Source organism: Tachypleus tridentatus, chromosome 6 (assembly GCF_004210375.1).
Source record: "Tachypleus tridentatus isolate NWPU-2018 chromosome 6, ASM421037v1, whole genome shotgun sequence".
NCBI classification, from domain to species: domain Eukaryota; kingdom Metazoa; phylum Arthropoda; class Merostomata; order Xiphosura; family Limulidae; genus Tachypleus; species Tachypleus tridentatus.
The window spans coordinates 127,782,636-127,801,869 of record NC_134830.1 but is presented as its reverse complement, the minus strand read 5'-3'; the positions used below and the strand labels follow the sequence as shown (position 1 = coordinate 127,801,869).

At 33.6% G+C, this 19,234-nt stretch overlaps 1 protein-coding gene across 6 annotated transcripts in view; it reads left to right on the top strand.

Moving 5' to 3' along the window:
• LOC143253621 (heparanase) overlaps positions 1-19,234 on the top strand; it is a 99,651-nt gene that overhangs the window by 40,691 nt on the left and 39,726 nt on the right. For all 6 annotated transcript variants that reach the window (XM_076507759.1, XM_076507756.1, XM_076507757.1 and 3 more), the window contains 2 exons: positions 2,317-2,476; positions 17,485-17,532. In XM_076507759.1, coding sequence (XP_076363874.1) covers positions 2,317-2,476; positions 17,485-17,532 — 208 coding nt within the window. The remainder of the gene's footprint in view (positions 1-2,316; positions 2,477-17,484; positions 17,533-19,234) is intronic.

Below are 19,234 nucleotides of genomic sequence, written 5' to 3'. Positions count from 1 at the left end.
GTATTTTCTTACCTTTCCCGATAAAACTGAATTTGAAGATCTCGATCTTTCCTGTTTACACTGGTTGGGTTTGAAAACTCTAGAAATGGAGCTGGTAGAATTTCAGGAAAACTATACTTGGACTAATAAATTCTGTGCCCTGCGTAAAACACTTGAGAAAATAGAGTGTGGAGGGATCTTGGAAGAAAACGTTGCAAAGAGTTGTGAAAATGAAATTCTTAAAGTGTGGAATTCTTTGCCAATTAATTTTAAGTCAATGAAATTACTTGGAATAGCTCTTCTTACTTTGTTTGGATCTTACGCTTGTGAGCAGCTGTTTTCAACTTTAAATTTCATCAAATGAGACAGAAGAAACAAGCTTACAGATGAACTGAGTGTTGCATGTGTTGCTCTCAAATCAACAAAATATGAACCATCAATTAACAAGTTATCCGAGTGTTCACAACAGCAGAAATCGCATTGATTTAATAAAATTCAAGACAAAATATACAAATTTTAAGTCAAGGCTATTTATTAGTTTCATTGAAACTTTTGTAATTCAACTTTTTTTAAAATAAAGATACTCACCAAAAAGTCGGTTTTTTATTGGAAAGTAACTGTCATTTTTATGAAAATCCTGGCAAGTTCGGGTAGACAAAATAATTTTGGGTCACAATTGAGGCACGCAATCTCTAAAAGGTTCGCCATCACTGTCCTAGATGGATGAACACGTCCATTGTTGTCCTTAAATTATATTTATGATTTTGGAAGGACTCAAAATTAATATTCAAAATCATTCGTTGTGCAAGACAGTAAATAGTCAATTTTTTACTTTTTTGGAAGAAATATACCTTTTCAAGTCTTAATGTTTGCCTTTATGAACCAAAGAGCTACCTTGTGGGATATATAACTTAATTTTTTGTGCGAGTAACACACGTTATATTTTAAGAAACAATTTCATATTTAGGTCAAGTGCTAGTCGGTTTCAGAAATATGCTATTAACAAATTAAACAAATGCTTTCCATGAAATAATATTTTTTCATGAAATAAATATTTAACTGAATTCTTTGATGGATTGTTTAGGCACAGTATTTGTGATGAAACTTTGTTGAATGGATGCCAACTGCCTGTTGTGAAGACACAAGTGTAGAGGATGACATTTTGAAAGTCTTCCACCTTTTGTCAGTTGTCATCCATTTGGCAAAATTTCATCATTTAACTGAATAATAGGTGAAAATACTTGTTGGATAACCAAATTCTGTTTTGTAAAAATACTTTTATCCAAATGAAGGTGGTTTACTCACCTATAAGCTGCCAAACATTAATATTTCATCTGTTTTGTAAATGAGAATTAACCTAAAATATGTTTAAAAAACAGTAGAAAGGATGAATGGCTAAAAGAAATGAAAAAAAATCATTGTGTCATCTTTTTGTGTGCACTGCATTCAAACATATTTAAATTTATTTTTAATAAAATTGTATAGTATGTGTATATTCATCTTGGACTGATAATATTTTTCTTTATATTTGAGTAATTGAATTATTTTATCAATATTTAATGAACATAAATGTAAAAAATATTATATTTTTATTGTTAAGGTAGGAAAACAAAAGGGTCTAAAGTTTAATAGATAAAATAACAATATCCTGCCCCCAAAATACATATGCATATAAGAATAGAAAGTTATTTTCCCATAATAGTTCTTCCTATTCTTTACTATTTCTTTATTTTTTGTTTGTTATAGACAACAGTATATTATTTGACATCATTTAAAAGTTATCATTCAATGAATTTTAAGAAGCAAAATATATACAGCAAAACATAAAATTCTATATCATCCACTTTTCTGAATTTTACGCCTGTGGTCATTTCTGATTATACTTCCTGTAATGTACTAGAGGAGCTAGATAAATTCAAGTCAAGATTTCAGCAGGTATTGTGCCAAACACAAATAGTAGTTCCCATAAAAAAATGTGGTAAGAGAAAACAAGTTCAATTTCTGGGTTTGATTTATCTGCCTTATAGATTAGGTAATGCTCCAATTTAATCTATATAAAACTATTTTTATCTTTTCAGACAGATGGATAGTTGTTAGTGTTGTGTTGTCTGGTTCCACAAATTGATCCATATTCGTTTATTTACTAATGCCATTAAGTAAGTTTGTGCCAGTACACTATCTATGAAACACCAATCTCAAAATGTAATTTAAAAAATTTTGTTTCATTGTAACTTTATGTTGGCTGTGACTGTTATATAACTTTCTTATTTGAGTATTCAGTATAATTTATCTTCATGTTGAACTGTTTTGTTTACAGAATAATTTATTTTTACACAGAACTCAATGCTCACCATCGATTACGTGGCAATCAACTTGGAAAAGATTTCTTGACACTTCGCCAAATTTTGAACTCCTTCATCGTCACCAACTCAAGTTTACTTGTAGGACCTGATGTTACACAACCATCACATCGCTCCTCACGCCAGTTTCTTAAGGTGTATGTATTTATAATTTTTCTATTACTTATTCTTGCTGATTACAGTAGTTTGCTTATTATTCAATTCACAATCAGTTTTTATTTTTGTTTAGATATATTCTTTATTTAAACTGCAATATAATGTGTGATAACTAGTAAATGTGATAACAAGCAGACAAAAGAATAAATGGTTTAGAATTTGTGGTTTGTGATGTATGCAAAGAACAGGTTGTTTTTAAAATGTAGGAAAACTACATATTTCAAGAAACTAGTAATATGGTTTAATTTATATTTAGTGCACACATTTGCTAATGAAAAACCTTACATTTTTTTGCTTTGTGAATAATGAATGAATTTCAAAGTGGAGAAACAATTTAAGGAAATTTCAGAATTAAAAAAGCATAAAACTTGTAATTTTAAAGATAATTAATTTTATAAGTTCAACACTCTGTTAGAAAAGTAATTTTTTTTAATTGGAAGATATTTTATCTTTTCTGAATCTTAAATTTGTTTTCTATTGTTTTCAGAATATAGCATAAAGTAATCATGAAGGTTTTAACTTATCAGTTCCCTAGATAATATTGCAGTATTCAATATGATTGTTTCTTGATCTTCTTATCTCAAGAAAGTTAATTAATAAGCCGTAACCTATCATTAACCATGATAGTGATTCATAATAGGGTTTGTCCAGGAATTAACAAATTTTCTAATACAACATACATGCAAGAACTTTCTTAAAAAAAGCAGGTATTTCCTTGAAACAATGCTCAAAGGGTTAAATAAAATAAAATGCAAGAACGTGATTTTCAAAGACATTGGAGATTCTACATTGTATTTAGAAACTCTGGAATGTGAGTCTGTATTTATGTAGGCCTTGCTCTTCATGGCCAGAGATTATACAGTTTCTTCACCAAGGAAATTATCTGGGTCAATCATAAGTTATGTTCTGACCCAGGATTAACATGAATCCTAGTGACTCTACCCACATGCCAAGAGGTACAATACATTTTTACTGCCTGAACCTAGAGGAAGTGAACTGAAGAACATAATGGTATGTCTTGGTGGATTCTACACAGTAATATATTTCCTTAGTTACAGTAGCCACATCATGGCAGAGCCTGACTTAATGTAACTGCTGGAACTGGCATGTACTTTCTATGTATTGGCATGAAAAGTACTGTTCAGAAAAGGTATAGATTTACCTTATATCAAATAAACTGCTGCAAATGAGTGATACATCCTCTTCAAGAGGATGATGCCACCTCTACCTCCACTTGTTAATGTTCCTCCTTCTGGCAAATTTCTGAATCAAAGTCTGGAATAAGCTTATCAAAAACAAGTGATACAGAGATTGTGTTTAGACAAGCAGTATTAAAAAGATGGATCCACACTTCTTCTGACATTGCCACTACCTGTTCAACTACATAAGCAACACATGTCAATTCCAGCAGCAGATCCAAAGTGCTTTATTGTCTGAGATGGAGGCTTTAACTCTGCAGGTACAGTGTGGATGTGATCTACTCAGCTCATAACCATGAAAGAAATTATACTACATTTTAATTTAATAATTTTGCAAGGCTTCCATATACAAAGTATCAGGTTTCTAAATTAAGTATTAAGATTTGCTCATGAATTTTATATTTCAAAATTTTGACTATCCTATGTGAAAAGTAATTTTGATTTGAAGATTAAAAATACTTCTCAGTATCTGAAAATTGTGAAATTTCATTTTGATAATTTCTATATCTTTCTAAATAATCATCATATGTTTTTTGAATAAAACTATACTTTGGTATTTTATCAATATTAGTACTGTGTGGTGTTGGTTGATTTGACCAACCTTGTATCCATCATAGAAATTATGTAATCTAAATTCATTTCTTTATTGTTCTAAAATAATTGTAAACTGTAACAGGAAATCACAAATATTTATTCTAAATATCCTAAATCTTGTAGCAGTGTACATATATTTTTTTGTTTCATTGATCTTTGAACTATGTTTAACTTAAAATATGCAAACACAAGTTAAATCATATGGCACTTGTGGCTCACAAAACTGTATCGAATAGCGTAATCGTGAAACTGCTTGTGAGTATACCCCATATAAATTTTTATTATTTTTCTTTCTTATGCTAACTAATAAGTTTCTGTTTTTTTACATTTCAGTTACTTGTACAATAATAAATAGTGAAACAAATGAAAACTAAGAAAACCTTGCAATTAAATATCACACATTTTCATTTGTAATAAAGCTTTGTATTTTATCTGTTATTTTATTTACTATAGTATTTGATTTTCTAGGTCGTAGGTAAGTAATTAAAGTATAATGAAAATAAATGTTGCAACTGCAAAACAAAATGTATAATATTATTAGTATTGATTACAAAATTTCAAAGTACTTATGGTCAGAGTTTACACTTCACTCCTTTTTTCGCTTATTTTCTATAGTTATTTTATTGCTAGTAGATGGCCTTTTAAGTACAGACAGAAAAGTTCCAAAGTAAATCTCCTGAATGTTTCTTTTACTCCTTTTACACTTATTTCTTATGGTTATTCTGCTGTAGAAATGTGTTGAGTATGAAACAATGATTCACTGTTCCTATTTAGGTGTTACTGTACTTTGAGTACTTTGCACTGTAAAAGCTTATTTGATATTAATAGTGTCAATTCCCAGAACTTTCCTAAATGCTTATGCTATGCATTTGTTGAAGGTCTGGGATGATCCAATAAAATTGGTAGTATTTGAATGTTGGTCAGTAAGTGGACATTACCTACAGAGTGTAACTGAATCTTGGCTCTGAAAACACAGAGGGGTAGTTTTTATCAGCTTGTTTATGTACAGCAGTTTTTGTAACATTGTGATGTAGAGAAACCCACTTGAAGTAAAAATGTATTCTAAAGATGACTGGTATGAGTATTAAAACTTAAGTAAAATAAAATACGGAACAACGTTTCGACCTTCTGAGGTCATCTCCATGCTAACAAAAAGAGTTAGAAACTTTGTTTTAATTAAAGTTTTAATACCCATAGCAGCCATCCTTAGAATGCAGTAGTTGTAACAAGAATTGAGAGAAAATATTCATAATATGTCTCTGTAAAAAGTAGTATCTATTCCAAAACATTTGGATGGTTTGGATTTAGTGGTAATATAGGACTGAAAGTGCTTAATAACATCCTGTTTCCTTTTACCATACTTACATAGTAACCAGTAAATGCATAGTTTCAAATATTTTGTTATATATATTGAAGTTGCAGTCACCATGCATTATTAATATTTACAACTAAATATTTAAATTTTTCTTAAAATATACAATACTTAATAAAAACAAGTAGTGGAAAACAATGTTCCCCACTACTTACTATGTTTTGAAGTTTATTTTGCACTAGTAAGCTGTACATGCTAACCCTTGTAATCAGCCTTGTCCAAATTGACATGAGGATGACAAAAAAAGTTTTTGTAGTCTTTATATATGCATTTTTGATTACAAAAAAATTATAAATGACTATACTGATACTACATGAATCTATTATAATTTATCAGGCTTTCTAACTCTGCTGTATTTGGATCTACAGAAGTAAATTTCTGTTTGGAAATAGTGTTGATCATAATACTTCAAACTCTCCATTGATATAAGAACTTTTCTCTCTTAAATTAGTTAGAAAGACTAATAAAATACATAGAGGAAGTGTAGAACTTCTTACTGGAAAGAAACTTGTAGGTATAATACGACAGGCATAGATAAACAATTCTTCTCAAATAATGATGTAATGTACAAAGCCAGTATGGTGGATTTGATAAATGTAATGATATCAAATAGAAAACATAGGTATTGGAAATTTGAAGCTATAATTCATGTGAAACTATAGATGTATTGTGGGTGTCATTTAATGTAATCTGACCAAATGCAGAGAATGGCACACCAGTATGATACACAAAAAAATCAGTATTTAGCCCTTTTTTATATATTTACCTTCAAACTAAAAATTGAATAATGTATAATATTAAAATAGCAGTTAAAATCTACAATTTAATAAGTTTATTGACATACATTCATAAAATAGTAGTTAAATCAATAAAGTTTTGAGTGCGAGTCTAAAAACATAATGACATGCCCTTCAACTCCAACCTGTCTCAATAGGATTAATAGAACATAAGATTGCAAAGCTGTTGGCACAGTGGTACAACATGGTTAACATTCTCCAACATTTTTTGAAGTGGAGTGAACTGGCAACTGGATGTTATTTCTTATTTATGTTTCATAAATGGTACCATATTTTGCAGCAGTTGGTCATGACAGCTGCACTAAATCAGTCATGCTTTACCTATAGCATATGAATGACCTCATCAAGCAACATCCATCAATGCAGAAAAAGTTTGAAGAAGGATTTCACATGCTTTTTTTCAGAAACTGCAGGTGGTCATGAATGTGAGCAAGTGTTAACAAAAAGCTTGAAGCCTGCTGGTAGCCTAACAGGAGGAAGAAGTATAGAAAAACATCTCATCTGATTGATTTCTGCACCTATCTATGTAGAGCCCTGTAAGATCTAACTGCAGTACAAAATGTTTATATAAACAAACACCTACACTTGTAGAAGCTATACTAATATCTAATTGACCTTGTACTTTCATATTTGTTTTTCTGGAAATTTCATCCATGACCACGTAGGGGTACAAGTTCACACAACTGATGTATTTCTTCTCATGTTCTCTCAAGGTGAATTCCTGTATGTGGGAAGAGGGCCTTCTCAGGGAAGATGCTATGTCTTCTGTTTACCTCCTCTGGGATCTGAACATTCACTCACATGCATGGTATCCTGTGAAAAGGAGAGAACCTTTGTGGTTGAGAGGTGTTATTGATGGGAGTTTATGTCAATGACACTTTAATTCATCATTTGGACTTTTATTCCTGTAGGCAGGTAACCTTGGGGTGGCTTACCCAGGGTCAGTCAGTTGATTCTGTTGAGCTAGGACCAACCAATTACCAGTGTTAGACATTCTAAATAGATGTTGTGGACATTGTTTTTGGTACTTGTGTTTGGGTATAGTTCCTATGAAATTTTGCCATTCTCTACAATGCTCTGTTTTAGCATTTTAGTGCATCTCCTTGTAGGACTCCATAGTGGGTGGGATCAGTGAGCATTGAAGTTTCTTTATTTTGTATCATGCACCCAATGACCAATAAAACACCCACAAAAACATGTTGATACGAAAACAAAAATGTGTGAAAAACTCTCAATAGTACTCTCCATTCCATTCTGCACCTATACCTTGATTTTTTCATCATTAATTCTTTATTAAGGCAAATGTCTCCCTTTTGTATTCAGAAGGGATTAGAGGGGCTTGCTGTCTCTTCAAGGTAATCTAAGAAGCTATATTCTGGGGGCATCTTGATGGAAATATCTACACCAAGCCCCAGTGAACTCTTCCTGAATTCAAAGGCCACTGGGCATATACCTATCGAGATTAAACCCCATGCTACTTTGTATTCCTCCTGAGGCATGACTGTTGAGAGCATTTTACAAAACATCCCCTGAGTCAGAGATCTTTGCTGGTTTCTCTAGCCAAGGAGTTTCTGCTGTGCAGTGTATCTCTATTTTTAAAAAATGAAATATGCTGCCTACTAATGTTTTTGTATTGATGTTTTCATCTCCACATCTGCCTACCATTGTCAAGACAGGATTTTTTAACTGTAACGTACTGCCTTATTTTCCTAACACTCCTGGATGTTTCCAGTGTCAGCAGTTTGGACATTCAAAGGCTTCTTCATGTGCCCATTGTGGTGGCAAAGATCATGACATCTGTGAATGTTCACTGGACCCTCAATATATAAATTGTGATGGTTTCCACTCCTTTTTCCCCTCGGTGTGGAGAGGGGACCTATCAGGGAAGGTTCTGTTCTTTCTGTTTACCTCCTCTGGGATCTAAACATCCACTCACATGTTTGTCGTGTGTGGTGATCCTTGATCCTGGTAGTTGAGGGGTCCAACCCTAACACACCACTTTGGCTTCAAATTCCTGTAAACAAGCAGCCATGGGGTGGCCTCCCCTAGGGTCTGTCGGTTAGTCCAGTTGGGCTAGGGTCAACCAAGTACCAGTGTTGGATGTTCTCAGCAGGTGTTGTGGACATTGTTTTGGTACAGTGCTCACAAAACCCTGGCATTGTTGCAGTGTCCTTGTTTGGCACTGTAGAGCATCCACTCATAGAGTTCCATGGTGGGTGGGGTCAGTGGGCACTGAAATGTAGCTTCTTTGTTATGGATACCCCTATTTATAACAAAATAAATAAAAATGAAAGAATTGAAAAACGAATCATTGGAAAACGACAACCCATGGATGACTGTTGTACAGTCAATATTACAGCCAGATTCTACTCCTTGATTTCTGATTCTCTGTTTCTTATCTGAGAAATCCTTGGAGCAGATGTCTCCATTTTTTATTCAGAAGGGATTAGAGAGACTTGCTGGCTTCCCAAAGTCAGTAAAGAAGTTGTGCTTTGGAAACATTTTGGTGGAAACATCTTCACCACAGAATATCCTCTTGAAATCAAAAGCCAATGGGGAAAAACCCATTGAGATTACTCCCCATGTGACTTTGTATTCTTCCAGAGGAATTATAGTTGAGAGGGATTTAAAGAACATTCCCAAGTTAGAAATCCTCATTGGTTTCTCCAGCCAAGGAATTACTACGGTACATCGAATCTTCACTTGTGAAGACGGAATTATGGACCCTACTAATGTTCTTATATTAACGTTTACATCACCTAGTCCTCCTTCCACAGTCAAAGCAGGTTACCTGAACTGCAAGGTACAGCCTTAGATTCCTAACCTTCTCAGATGTTTCCAGTGCCAGTGGTTTGGTCACTCAAAAACATGTTGTAGTTCTTTGGTATGTGCTCGTTGTGGCCATGACACTTACAAGTGCAACCTGGAACCACACTGTGTTAACTGTAATGGCCCACACCCCTCTTACTGTATTTCTTGCCCTAAATGGGTAGAAGAGAAAGAGGTGAACGTTTAAAGACTATTAACAATATCATCTGCTCTATCTCAGACATATGCTGCTGCACTCCATTCCACTACCACAGTGGAGTGCAGACAGATATTTCTGTGCCTCCAACAAAGTCATTTACAAAACATCTTAATAATCTTGTGCCATCTGTAATTAAAAAAAGTTGATGCATGTATGTCCACTTTCATCTTTGCCCCTACCACTCCGTTCAGTGACTGCCAAGTTTCACTTCCTTCAGGTTTAAATGTTTCCTCAGATCCATCCTCTTCTGCAGCCCAAAAAAGTAAATTGACCATTCATTCATGCCCTCTGTCACTGGAATCTTTGTCCACAGACAGAGACCTGCCTACCTGATCCAGGAGAGGATCCATGGAGGTTAATAGATCTTCATCCAATAAAGAAAAAAATGAGGTTGCAAGCAAATCTCCCATCCACATTTCTCCTCCATATAAATAACAATGGACACTCTGATTCAGTGAAACTGTTGAGGTTTTCAATCAAATTTAGATGACATTAAGGATTTAATTGATTCTTACCATCCCATGTGACTTTCCTTATAGGAAACATTTCTGAAACCTCATGATACAGTCACCCTTCAGCAATTTTCCTTGTATATAAATGATGGGTCATGTGATGGAGAAGTGCATGGTTGGGTGGCATTGCTGGTTGATCAGCATGTGCCCACCCTGTCCTTGTCACTTGATACACTTTTGGAGGCTGTAGCCATCCATGTTTCCTTGGTTTGTACCATTGCTATTTGTTCTCTCTACCTGCTTCCTGAAGAGATCTATAATCATTCAGACCTTGATGCCCTCATTGAGCAGTTATCATCCTCCTTTTTACTACTGGGGTTTTTAATGGACATAATCCCCTTTGGGGTGGTGCTAGTATTAATGGGTAGGGTCATGCTATAGAGCATATGCTCTTGGACCACAACCTGACTCTCTTCAATATTGGTTCTTATACTTACTTTCATGTACGTAGTCAGTCTTTTACTACTATAAATTTGTCTATCTGCTCTCCTTCACTTTTCACTTACTTTTCTTGCAGAGTCAATGTTAATCCATGGGACAGTGATCATTTTCCTGTAATTTGAGAGAGACTGACTGTGGTCTATGCTATCCGACCTGCATGCCTCGATGGAAGTTGGACCAGGCTAACAGACCTTCTTTCACCACTCTCTCAGAACTTGATCTTACCATTGTGTGTTAGCCATCGATAGATGACTGTGTGGCAGCAGTAACTGACTGTATTGCCCAGGCAGCTACTCAGTATATTCCTAAAACCTTAACACGTTTCTCACAGTATTCTTGTCCTTGGTGGAATCCTGCCTGCTATATGGCACAGAAGGCTCAAAAACAGGCCTGGGATACTTTCTGTAGATATACTACACTCTCAAACCACATTGCTTTCCAGTAGGCCCATGCACATACTTGGTGGGTAAGACATCAAAGCCAGAAGGAATCTTGGATTAAATTCGCAACCAGCATATCTTCTAACACCAGTTCCAAAGTCATGTGGGACAAAATTCGAAAGTTTAGTGGCCAGTATCCTTCTGTCTCCTTTTGGTCTTGTTCTCTAATGGCCAAGAAGTTGCTGATACCAGATCATTGCCAATACTCTTAGCAAAAGCTTTTCTTGTGCATCTAGCACTTCTGCTTCATTCACCATCTCCTAAGCCATGAAAACACGGGCAGAATAATCACCTCTTTCCTTTCAGGCTGATTGTCTCTATGACTATAATTACTTCCTTACACTGGTGGAACTTGAATGTACTCTTGGTCTGGCAGTACATCAGTCAGACCTGATGATGTTCAATACGAGATGGTGTGCCATCTATCTCCTGCTTCTCTTGCTATTTTTCTTATTGTTTTTAAATGGATCTGGCAGGAGAATGTTTTTCCTGATGCCTGGCACCAGGCTATTGCCCTACCTTTCTCTAAGCGAGGGAATGATCCCAAGATTCCTTTGAACTACTGTCCAATTGCTTTGATGAGCTGTCTCTGTAAGATCTTAGAGAGGATAGTTAATGCTTGTCTTGTTTGGTTCCTCAAATCAAACAACCTCATTTCACCCACTCAATGTGGGTTTTGAAGACAATGCTCCACCATGGACCACCTGATTCAACTTCAAACATCAATCAGGGAAGCTTTTCTCATACAATACATCTCCTTTCTGTAATTTGTGACCTTGAGAAAATGTATTATACAACATGGAGGTATGGTATGCTGTGAGATCTCCACTCATATGGGTTGCATGGCAATTTACCAATTTGTATTAAACATTTTTTAATGAATTGGCAATTCCAGGTCTGTGTGGGTTTGACATTTTCCCATTTTTTTTCCCACAGAAACTAGAGCCCCTCAGGGCTGTGTCTTGAGTGTCACACTTTTCATTACAAAGATTAGTGGCATCAGTGGACAACTACCCCTTAAAGTTGGAAATGGTCTCTTTATTGATAACTTCCACATCTGGTGTCAGTTATCAAACATGAGGTATATTGAGCAGCAGCTATAGACTGCCCTCAATCATTTACTGGCATGGGCCACAGCAAACGGTTTCAACCTTTATCTCTCTAAAATTGTTTACATGCACTTTTGCCATCACCCTGATCCTGAACCCTGTATTGGTGAAATTGTGCTTTCAGTAGTCCCTGAGGCAAAGTTATTGGGATTTATATTTGACCATAAGCTGACCTTTATTCCACACATCAAACAGCTATGTATCAATTGTACAAGGGCACTGAATATCCTCCGTGTCCTCTCTTCCATCTCTTGGAGGGTGGATCAATATTCCATGCTAAAAATCTATTGTGCCGTATACAATCAAAACTAGACTATGGGACTCTGGTCTATGGTTCTGCCAGGACTTCAGCCTTGAAAATGTTGGACCCTGTTCATCATCAGGGGCTTTGGCTCTGCACAGGGGCCTTCCACACTTCACAAGTTCAATTTTGTACACAGAGCCCCATAAATCCCCTCCACATCTTTGTTGTTTGCAACTGTCTTCAAGGTATGCTTCAAAACTTTGATCTTTACCACAGCATCTTACATAGGGTTGTGTTTTTCTTCCCCAGTGGGCCTCATTTTTTGTAATAGATGGTCTGTCACTGTTCTTTTGTGCAGTTAGATGAATTGGGTCTATTTTTGGATGATATAGCAGCATTCACAGATCAGCTCATCCCACCATGGCTAATTGTTATCCCCAAATGTGACCTTTCTTTGAGTCATCTGAAGAAGACAGATACTCCTGATTGGAAGTATTGCCTTGTATTTGTCAAACATCTTTCAAACTATCCTTCCATTCCCATCAAAACCAGATGACTCTGTGGGCTTTGCCATTGTTTGCTGTGATTTGGTTGTTGCATACAGAATCCCCTCTACAATTTCTGTGTTCACTGCCAAATTGTAGGCAATTTTTTTGCCCTGGATCACATAGAAGCTATGCAGTATAAAAACTATACTATTTATATCGATTCACTTAGCTCTCTGTTAGCCCTGGAATCACTTTACGTCAGTTCTCACCCTATTCTTGCTGATATTCAAAACTGGTTGGCCCATTTTTCTTTAACATTTACTTCTATCCAGTTCTTCTGGATATCAGGCCATGTTGTTATTCGCAGGAATGAGCTCGCCAACATCACAGCTAAGTCTGTCTGCTCTGGCACTATCACTGCTGTGTCTGTTCCGTACATGGACCCTGGTCCTGTATTCAAGACTCAGCTCTGTGCCAGTTGGCAGTTGTTTTGGAGTGAACAACATGAAAACAAGCTTTTCCAATTAAAGATCTTTATTGGACTTTGGGCATCTTGTTTCCATAAGAATCGGAAAGAAATTGTCCTAAGTAGACTACTCATTGGTCACAGTTTTTTAACTCATCATTTTCTTTTATCTGGGACTGATGCACTAATGTGTTGTCTGTGTAACACTCGGGTCACAGTAAGCCACTTTTTACTGTCTTGCCATTGTTACAACTCTCAACAATAGTACCATTTTAGACGTTTTGTCCCAATGTATACCCTTAACGTTGGACAGTGTCATTGCTGATGACACTGTCCACCTTACTTATGTTTTTAGTTTTTTAAAGGCCATTGACCTTTTTAACACTATTTAAGTTTTTAATTAATAAAATAAACATTTTTTTTATGATTCCTTTTTGAAGTACAACTAGTTTGATATGAAGTTAGAAAATGACCGTAATGTCAAATAACTCGACACCAGGACTGGAAAGGCCAACTTAAGGTGACTAACGTTGATGTTTGTAGTACCTGTTAGTCATCCTGGTGAGTTAGGACCATTTAACTTATGCTACAGAATGCCCTTTAAAACTAATATTATTGTAATTTCTCTCACTGCTGTGCACTAGATATAAAAATTGGATTTCATGCTGTTTAAGTTTTAATTCAAAAATTCAACTTTGTTTTGTTTTACCTTGATTCCTTTTTATGAATTTTAGTACTTTTACTTTACTTTTAACTTTTTACCAGACATTTGGCACAGATAGCCTAGTTGCTTTGCACCATAAAACACGAACCCACCCACCCCCTCTTACTTTCGATACTAAGTGGGTGAAAGAAAAAGAGGTACAACTTTTACTTAATGTAAATGACATTTCTTCCTTAAGGCTCAGAAGTTGTTGTCCCCTGTTCCATCTTGGACAAGTTCTGTTTCTATCTTTTCTGCTGCTGCTGTGGAAGTATGGACTGATCTTTCCATGTCTCTATCAGTCTTTCTCACACCATGTGAAAAATATTTTGTGCTCCACATTGGCACGAGTTGACAAGTATATGTCTTCTCCTGTCTCTGTCCCTACCATTGCTTCCAGTGACTGTTTGGGTCCATCTTCTTTGGCCTGTCTCTGTCCCTACCATTGCTTCCAGTGACTGTTTGGGTCCATCTTCTTTGGTCTGAAGGTGTAGAAATATTATTAAACCACACTTTCAGTCACTGGAGTCTTCTTATTCCAACAGAGACCTGCTCAATCAACCTCAGACAGGTTCTGTGGAGATCGACATATCTCATTCCACTAAAGAAAAACATCATCATCACAAACAGAAGTATTTTCTCTGTAGTTCTTCTGCACCTAAATTAAAATTGCCTCTTTAATACAGGTTTTCATTCTAATTTGGATGACTTTAAAGCCTTGATTGATTCCTGTTACTCTCCTGTCTCTTTTTATTGAAAATTGTCTTCCTTCCTTGGTAGGTTGTATTCTTTTGGAATGGGTGTTCTGTATTCCTCCTTTTGGTCTTTGTATTTAGACACAACTATCTCAGTTGGGTGTGTCATTGGATGATATTGCTGGGTCTTATGGTCAGCCCATCCCACCATGGCTTGTTTGTACCTCACCTTGACCTTTCTATCAGCCATCTGAGGAAGGCAAATCCTCCCCATTGAAAGTAACATGTTCTCTTACTGAAAATAACATCTTTCAAACCATTCTCTATATGGACTATGGTGTTGTGATCAAGGCCAAGCTTTGCAATATTTGACAATCAACTTGAGATGATTAAATTTATAACAAGATGCTGTTGTTTTGGGGCATCTAGTTTCTATAAGGATTGACAGAGGAAGTTGTTTTGCCTAAGCTATGCATTGGTCAATCATGGTTTCTTTATTTTCTTTCATGTAGGACTGATCCACAATTGCCCACACTTTTGCACCACTGTTACAAACTTCAGTGACAGCACCATTTTAGATGCATTTTATACAGATTTACCCCTGATGTTGGATAGTGTCATTAGCAATGGTGACACTATCCAACATGAATGTATTTTTAGTTTTTATCAGCCATTGGTATTTTTACTTCTAGATAGATTTTTATTTAATTTCACATAAATGGGCACTTAGTCAACTTTCACTCCAAATTTGTCTCCCATAATTTATCAGATACATACCTTAGTTTTGTTAAGTGTTATTTGAAATAGTCCCCATAATCACTTGAGCTATCTTCAGTTAAAATTTATAAAGGTCAAAGTCAAGTTGATAAAATTTTTACAGGTTAAACTGTCTCAGTTGAACTGTTTTACAACTGAGTGAATTAATATTTGTGTTAGAAATTCAACTTTCTATTATTTCATGAAATAAATGGTAAAAAACATAATAAATAATCATGAAATACCAAGAGTCATGCTATCAGTTGTAACATTTAATTAACAGAACTATCTGTTCCATGGAGAATGTATCATTTGCTATGTACTTGACATATTTGCTGTCATTCATTTGAATGAGTACATCATAATTTTCACTGAAAGCATTAGGCCTGTCATGTGGATTTAATTTTTGTCACTATTTTATTGGCAGTAGATCTAATGAATTGAGAAACTAAAATATCATATACTGCACACACTGTAGAACATGAAGTAGTATATACAATTTCTAGACTGTATATTAAAGACTAACAAAGTTAGAGTAATAAGCTTTGACAAGATGGATATTGTAACTAGAATTATGCTGATGAGGTCTAGTACCAATTGCATCACCAGTAATTAACAGCATTTTTGCAGGAATATTTCTAATCCTTCTCTTTGAGGACAGGATTTATTGTAATGTGAGCTTCAAAAACGCTGAACAATGTGATGAAAATTATGGTTATGCCAGTGTATTGCTTCATCTGAGTGATATTCAGTGGTATATGCTATCAGTAGTAATAGCAGTAGTGAATGACCACTTTAAAAACGTTTTTGACATAAAGTGCACTCCTAGCACTACAGTTTTCATGCAGGTTCATCTGGGTCTGAGGCCTGTTGGTTTTATTTGTTAATTTTGTTTGGACATGCTACTAATGGTAGGGATAGTAGATCTAATAGATCTGACCTAATATTACAGTTTTTACTATGTCTATATAGTCTATACCAACATTTCCTAACCTGTGGTTTGCGAACCCCAACAGGTTTGAAAGGTAATTCTGTGGGTTCACAAAAATAATTTGGTAATAGCATTGTTTTAATTTTCCTGATTCTACAGTTTTTAACAATATTTTGATATCCTTCTAATTTATTAAAATCTTTATGGAAGAAAATAGCTTAATGCAGAGCAAGATTTAAAACTATATCTCTCTTCTGTTGAGCCAAAGTTGAAAGCACTGCATTATTCAAAATAAGCTTAGAAGTCTCATTGGTTTTAATTAAATTATTTTGTTTTCAAATTTTTTATTGTGATTCAAGAATTGTATTTCAAACTGATGACAATATATATCAGAGATTCAGAAGTTGTAAATGTGTTACATACTATATATTACAAAAACATTTTATTTTCAACAAATTCAACATCTTCAGAAGTTATTTTATAAACTTTGTTACAGCTTAAAAGAAATTCACTGCAAAAACTTAATACTCAAGGGGTTCAAGAAGAGAAAAGGATTAGGAAACACTGGCTATATTAATATAAATATACTAATGTTAGGCCTAGCTGGAGCATGTGTAAATCTAACTCTTTGGGTAGATATAGACGTATCATTGCAATTGTAACCTGTCTGCCATGTACTTATAACAACAAATTAGCCATTGTTTAACATCAAGAGTGCACAATAAATAAATTATTAATAATGAATATATATAGATATATATAGGTTTTAAATGATAATCATGTGCAATAATTCTCTTATCCTGTTTTAATGATACATTAATATAATCAGTTTGTAATTTTGTATTTTTTAATTTTTTGTTTTTCAATACGTGTGTGATAAATGCCAATCCAAGGATAGTTTTATGTTCTTCCATTGATGTATTGTATTCCAACTATTTCATCTTTTTACATTCATCCTTTGTTGACATTCCTTAGATGTTCTTTCAAGGCCTGTAAAAGTATGCTGTTAGCATGCATCTTACTAATCAGTTCCAGATTCTTACTTTTGAGGCTTAATTCTGAATTTCAGATTCATTCTTTCTTTGGTTGTTTTTGCTGCTTCTGTATTATTTTGATTATAAGAGTTCTACTCAATACATGTATATATACACCAAACAAATATAATTTTTAAATAACTATAAACACATTTAATTTATTTCATTAATTTTTTTCAGTTTTCTTAAAAAAGCTAGCTCAGTTGTGGATGCAGTCACTTTCCACCAGTAAGTATTTATTTGTTATAATTGAGAACTCATCTTTGAGATGCTATATATATATATTTCATTATGACATATAATATCTAGTTTGCAGCTAAAATTAAATGATTTAACATATTTCATGTGCTGTATTAAAGTCATAATGACAAATGAGCTTGTACGTGTTCATTTATATTTTTTAAACATAAAGTATTCAGTGACTCACAAGTTTCTAAAATTATTCATCAATGTATAAAATATTTTTTCCTTGTAAAAACTTAAAACCTACTGTTGTAAATACAGAGCATTCAGGCAGTTCTCTATTATATAAGTTTTCAATATAAATGTAGATGAAGTAAATTTAGCTTGTGAGTTTGAAAATAGTTTATTTATTGATACTTTTCATGAACATGTTATTACTGGTAACTTGTAAATTGTAAAAGGTAAACTGTTATCAGAATGAACATAAAACGAATCTAAATACAGAATTGCCACAATATGTAATAAGAAAAATATTCTAAAAACTATTGAAAACACTATTGATGAATAGATTTTGAAACTTATCTGTATCACATTATATACATCTAGATAGTTTTTGGAATGAAAGATTTATGTACTTAAAAAGAAAAAGAAAAAAAAAGATTCAAATTATCCTGTATCAAATTATTGAAATACCATGCAGATATATCCTTTCATCAATTAAAAAATAAGATTCAAGAATTACAAGTAAGATTTGTTATAGTTCCCTTTGATAAAGCTAATTTTGCTTTGGCTTTATTTTTAAAAAGTTGTATATGTCAATTATGATAAATGAAATTAATAGTAAACAAACATTTAAACTTGTTAGTCAATCTAAAGGTAAAGTAATTAATAATTTTATTAAAGCTTTGAAAAAACTATACTAAACCAAATCATTTCATAGATTTACCTTTTCCAAATGTTATTCCTAAACTCTTAAAACTTTGGTTAAATTTAGTTTTATTTCTAGTTCAGTAAAAGCAACTATTAAACAACCAACCATTTTATTTAATTAATCACATAAAATTTTATTTGATAAAATTAAAAATGCAAATATTAATAATAGGAAACACACATTTTGGATAATGTAAAATATTCAAACATCTGATTTCACCATACTGTATGCCACAATTACCTTGAAAATTTTAATTTCTGTTATGAATTCATTAATAGAGTATTTCTGTTATTCTTTCATAGTATTGAAAGAAAGAAAATTTAGCCATAAAAATATATTTCTGTGTTTATAATAATAATTATGTTTTTTTTTCATAACAGGGTGTTTAAAACGAGTAGTAGGAGTTCCAGTGGAAGCTAACTATTATACTTGTATTGCAAATTTATATCTTTATTTTTATGAGAATAAGTTTATTGAAAACTGCATAAACCTGGACATATTTACTTTAACTTACTGATGTGTAGATGATTTAATTAGTATAAATAATCCTAAGATAAGTAATGTTAGCACTTTCTGGAAGGATTAGAAATTTTAAAATACTTCAATTTCTAATGTAGAGGCACATTATTTAAATTTAGAAATTAAAATAATTGATAATGGTATCAATCTAAATATTTTTCTTTTCCAATATACAGCTTACTCTCTTTTAATAGTAATTACACAATTATTCAGATTTTGTAAAATTTGTAATAAATTACAATATTTCATTATTAATGTTGAAATATTAATGCAAAAATTAATATTCAATGGATTTAA